The sequence below is a fragment of the Scomber scombrus genome, chromosome 24, assembly GCF_963691925.1.
Source record: "Scomber scombrus chromosome 24, fScoSco1.1, whole genome shotgun sequence".
In the NCBI taxonomy this organism is placed as follows: Eukaryota; Metazoa; Chordata; class Actinopteri; order Scombriformes; family Scombridae; genus Scomber; species Scomber scombrus.
In genome coordinates this window covers 11,510,101-11,515,036 of record NC_084993.1, presented here as the reverse complement: position 1 = coordinate 11,515,036, position 4,936 = coordinate 11,510,101, and the positions used below count along the sequence as shown (strand labels likewise).

The window sequence follows — 4,936 nt, the reverse complement described above, 5'->3', positions numbered from 1 at the left end:
CACCTCACCACCAGGGTTTATTTTTTTGGCTTTTTTTTTTCTCCCCCCCTCAAGCAGCAACTGGAGGATGAGAGTCTCCGTCGGCGGTGTAGAAACCGGGTTCAATCACCTAATCCCCGCGCTCGTCGGTTGTCTCTCCCCTCCTCCTTCTCTTTAGCTTCTCCACCATGGGCTGTTTCTGCTCTCTCTCTCTCTCTCTCTCTCTCTCTCTCTCTCTCTCTCTCTCTCTCTCTCTCTCTCTCTCTCTCTCTCTCTCTCTCTCTCTCGCTCTCGCTCTCTCTCAATCAGCGGCTCCCCATCAGGCGCTGTTGTAGTAGTCTGTCTGGCTTACACCACCTCCCCTTCTTTACTGCCTGCTGCAGCACGTCTCCTGCATCGCCTCTGGAGGTGTTGCAGCAGCAAGCAGCAGCATCACACGGGCTGCCTCCTTGGTCAGGTCCGCCAGCCTCGGAGGAAACTGGAGTCAGTCCACATATTTACAGTCTCCTTTTTTTGCTACAGTAAACCCCCTACTGCCGGTGCGAGAGAATGAAGTGCTGCAATGGGGGTTTATAATTTTATTGTAGGTGCTCCCCATTGGTGGGTTGGGAGGGGGAGGCGCACTGGCGGTGCAACTAAAGAAAGGGGAGGAAGATGTTAACAAAATCAGGTGTTGGTTTTTTAACGCTTTTTTCTTCAAGTAAGACAATTAAAGTCACTATAGGGTATTAATGCCCCCCCAACCTGACTTGTCCCCACACCCCTGTCAGATGAACTCAATTATTCACACCACCTGTTTGTTCCAAATGTGCTCATATTTTATATATTATAGGATGTAGCCATTTTAAGCATGTATACACTATTTTAGGTAACAATTTCAGCCATTTCTACATGTATACATGTTTACCCATGACTTGTATACCTTACTTTCAGGTGTTTTCTTCTTTCAAATGAACGGAGCAACTCTACAGTTTTCCCCCCTGGCCAATACCAAACCCTGGTTGGGAATCACTGGCTTACAAAAAAATGTGAGCCTTGATAGACTGGAACTGAAAACACAGAGAAATCGGATATAATAAAGCCGCGTAGCTGGTTGTTTGTTTAGTGTTTAAAGATGCGACTGTGTGTGTGTGTGTGTGTGTGTGTGTGTGTGTGTGTGTGTGTGTGTGTGTGTGTGTGTGTGTGTGTGTGTGTGTGTGTGTGTGTGTGTGTGTGTGTGTGTGTGTGTGTAGAGGAGGTGGCGGCGGTTGATGGTCCGCTACCCATGGAGCTCATTTACCCCAAAAAGTTAAGTGTGTGAAATAATACCAAACCACCAAGAAGCTGTATTTTTGAATACGAGTGTTCAGTGTTCATTCTGCAAAAGTTCCCAATAAACAAATCCTCTTCAATAAAGTCTTGTTATCGTCCTGACGGTTGCCATAAGAGGGTAGCCGAGTTCCATGTTTCGTACACTGTAATTAGTGTCTGATGTTCAAGCTCCCTCCACTTCTTTGAGTCTGTGTGTGTGTGTGTGTGTGTGTGTGTGTGTGTGTGTGTGTGTGTGTGTGTGTGTGTGTGTGTGTGTGTGTGTGTGTGTGTGTGTGTGTGTGTGTGTGTGTGTGTGTGTGGATGGAAGCTGCAGGGAATGTAACAAACATTAGTATGTCCACCCCTCCCGGGAGCCTGATTTCAGCACCATGCCTGGTGCGGACAGCTCCCACAGAGTGATGACCGCTTGGATGAGTGTGTGAGAGGAAGGAGGACAGAAAGAAGATGCACAAGTGTGTGTGTGATGATGATGATGATGATGGTGGTGGGGGTGGTGGTGAGGGGGTTCTCCCAGAGGAGATTGACTGCTTTTCAATATTTGCCCTGCAGGCATCCCACTGTTTTGTATTTCTGGTTTACCGCAGGCTACAAGTAGAAACATCAATTAACTCAACATAACACAACTGCAATTACAAACATGCACACTCGACTTTTAATTGATCATCAGTGTTTTTTTTAATATGTTTTAATTATTAATGATGTTATCACCCTTTTCTTTCAGGAATGCTGTTGACGGAAACAAGAAGTTGTTCGCCATCTATGACACCAGGTAGGAATGTCACAACACACACACACACACACACACACACACACACACACACACACACACACACACACACACACACACACACACACACACAAGCACATTACTTATTAACAAGCTTCTCCGCTCGTGGGCGTGCGCGCACACACGCACGGGTCCCAATTATCTACGGAATCTCCAGCATCGACTCGTATATTTCTCAATCTAAATAATTGATGCTAGCCCCACATTTTTAGATAAGGGGAAAAAAGAGGCCATTATAGACGATTAATAGTCTTATCAATCACAAGCATTGATCAATGGGTTGATAAATGCTAGCCTGTCCCTCCTCGATATTTCGGGTCCCGCCATTTTTACAGGAAGCACAGGGGAAGGGGATTGGCGCAGATGGCGTGTAGAGCACTGTAAAAAATGTCCATTTTTAACAAGCCAATTTAGTGTAGGATTGAGTGCTGAAATGTTGGAGGAAAAGTGAATTAATTAGATTAGATTCCAATTCATTTTTTGCCTATTTCAAGAGAATTCTAGCTTCAAAAATAAACCAATCATTAAGCAACATGAGGTAAAGATTTTACCTAAAAAATATTTTTAAAAAGGAATTAGAAGGAGCTTTAATGATGATGTCATGACAAATAACCCTGGTGATGTCATCAGGGATATTTTGCGTAATTAGACTTTCATTTTAAATCATTACATCTTAATTGAAAACTTGAGTGATGTTGCAGTTTGAAAGACATTTACCAACCGGAGGCTCTAATTTAAAGACGCTTCTGAGTTGCATTATGGGAATTGTAGGAGCCTGCAGCTTTTATGATGATGTCACTTTAAACACCCACATTGTAACAGTTTTGGCAGTGAAAATAGACCGTTTCAGACAAAAAGAAGTGTTTCCTTTTTCGCCCATATTAAAATAACAAGGCTAAAAACTAATCTCACTTCACACACCATACCATCAGCTACTGTAAGGGCATTTTTTACAGTGTGCAAGTGTTGGGCTTCATCTCTCATTTGAACGAGCCGAGTGCCTTCACCGCCACCAGCAGCAGCAGCAGCATCCCTTGCGCACCCTCCTCATCAATATGCGCTTCAGCTCCTGAATGCTCTATCACAGGCAAAGAGACGACAGGAAGAGAGGAGAGGAACTAGTGTACATGACAGGGAGGGCGATGTCAACCCATATTTCATATCTGACTCCATCAACAGCAACCCGCTGACTTTTCACCCCCCCGTAACCCCCCTTCTCTCAGCCCCGACTTTATCCTCTTGGGGCAATCAATGGATTTACTCTTGATTTGAGGAGCCGTTCGGAACCGTCTCGACTGTTGATTGAGACGGGAGGGTTTTTTTATACTCTTCGCTGTTGTTGTGGTTGTAAACAAGCAAACAAAAAAGAAAGAAAGAAAAACAAAAGAGGAGAGATTTTTTTTAAAAGAAAGAGGTGATGTTGGCTTTGCGCAAGGTTCGTCAATTTCGCGTCTTTTCCGTGCTGGTTGTCGGTTCCATTGTGTGTTGCGCGAAAAGGTGAGTGTCATTTAGAAGTCAAGGTTATTGGCCAAAGCTGATTGATGCAAGACTCAGGAGTCAAGGTGATGTTTTCCTCTTGTTGTTTTTAAATGTCATTCCAGCGTCAATGAACCGGGCAACATGTCTTTCGTGAAGGAGACGGTGGATAAACTGCTGAAGGGATATGATATCCGACTGAGACCGGACTTTGGAGGTATGTGCATGTGTTTACCCCCTCTATTAATCCTCCTTCACGCCTTAGGCAGCTTTATTTTTGGCGCCATCCACACTGTTGTGGTCAGGTGTAGAGCTGTAGGCCTATATACACATATTCTGCTGTTTAACCTCTTCCAGGGGCCCCAGTTGCAGTCGGGATGAGCATAGACGTGGCGAGCATAGACATGGTGTCAGAAGTCAACATGGTGAGTGAATTATCATCACACCAAATGCTGTTTCTCTGTGTTTACTCGAGCGCATAATGCATGCAGCCCTCTCCCCGTGTCTGTCTGCGCTGATACAGAGATGTATTGGCACTCACACAACATGATTCCTTAGCTGTATACAGTAAAGCTGGTAGGAAGTGCTGACGTGAATCCAGTTTTTGCTTTCAGGCCATTATGTGATGGTGAGATGGATGGGCTGGGTTTCCTGTACGCAATAAAACACATTTATCTCACACACACATTGGCAGCACACTGTTACCTTATATACACAGAGCCTGGGTGTAAAAATAAAGATAATTCTGCAGCTTCCTGGTCCTTGCTTCCAACAGCGCTTGATCCTCAGACAGTTGCATCCACAGACTATAAGAGGATGGATGAAAGCTGCAACTGCTCTTTTACAAATCAATGCATATGCAACACACATAGAGAGAAGGACGGGAAAACATGCAGTGAGGGACAGAGGAGAAGGAATCCTCGGCTCTCACTATTGCTCTGCTTGTTAACCTTTTGAGCCACAGTTAACAGTTTTCAGGAGCGTCCTCCCAGGAGGCTCACTGAGCAGACAGCTATCAGGGAACTCTGATTGGATTTGCTAATTTGCCAGCTCTGGACACTGTGTTAACACGTGTACCCACATGCAGTGAAGTAACTTCAGGCTATTGTTTCCGGCCGGTCTTAAAATATCAGCTGACGATGACCTAAATTGCATCGGAAAACGAGCGGCGAGTGATGAGTGGCTGGATTGTCTTTCTTTCACTTGCAGGAAAATGTGATTTGAAGTCTCCTGACACCGGATTGGGAATGATCTGCTCAGGTGTAGACATTGTTTGTAATTGGTTTGGATTCAGGCTTTGAAACCTGCAAGCCACAAAGGCTGATTCCAGATCAACACCTCTACACGGACACAATTCATTGGCTATCACCCGTGTAGGTTTAA

The 4,936-nt window shown here is 44.9% G+C and overlaps 1 protein-coding gene across 3 annotated transcripts in view; it reads left to right on the top strand.

The window, feature by feature from the left end:
- Positions 1–3,494: 3,494 nt before the first annotated feature.
- Positions 3,495–4,936, top strand: part of LOC134006594 (gamma-aminobutyric acid receptor subunit beta-3-like) — a 33,277-nt gene continuing 31,835 nt past the window's right edge. For all 3 annotated transcript variants that reach the window (XM_062445519.1, XM_062445518.1, XM_062445517.1), the window contains exons 1-3: positions 3,495–3,574; positions 3,679–3,770; positions 3,911–3,978. In XM_062445519.1, coding sequence (XP_062301503.1) covers positions 3,495–3,574; positions 3,679–3,770; positions 3,911–3,978 — 240 coding nt within the window. The remainder of the gene's footprint in view (positions 3,575–3,678; positions 3,771–3,910; positions 3,979–4,936) is intronic.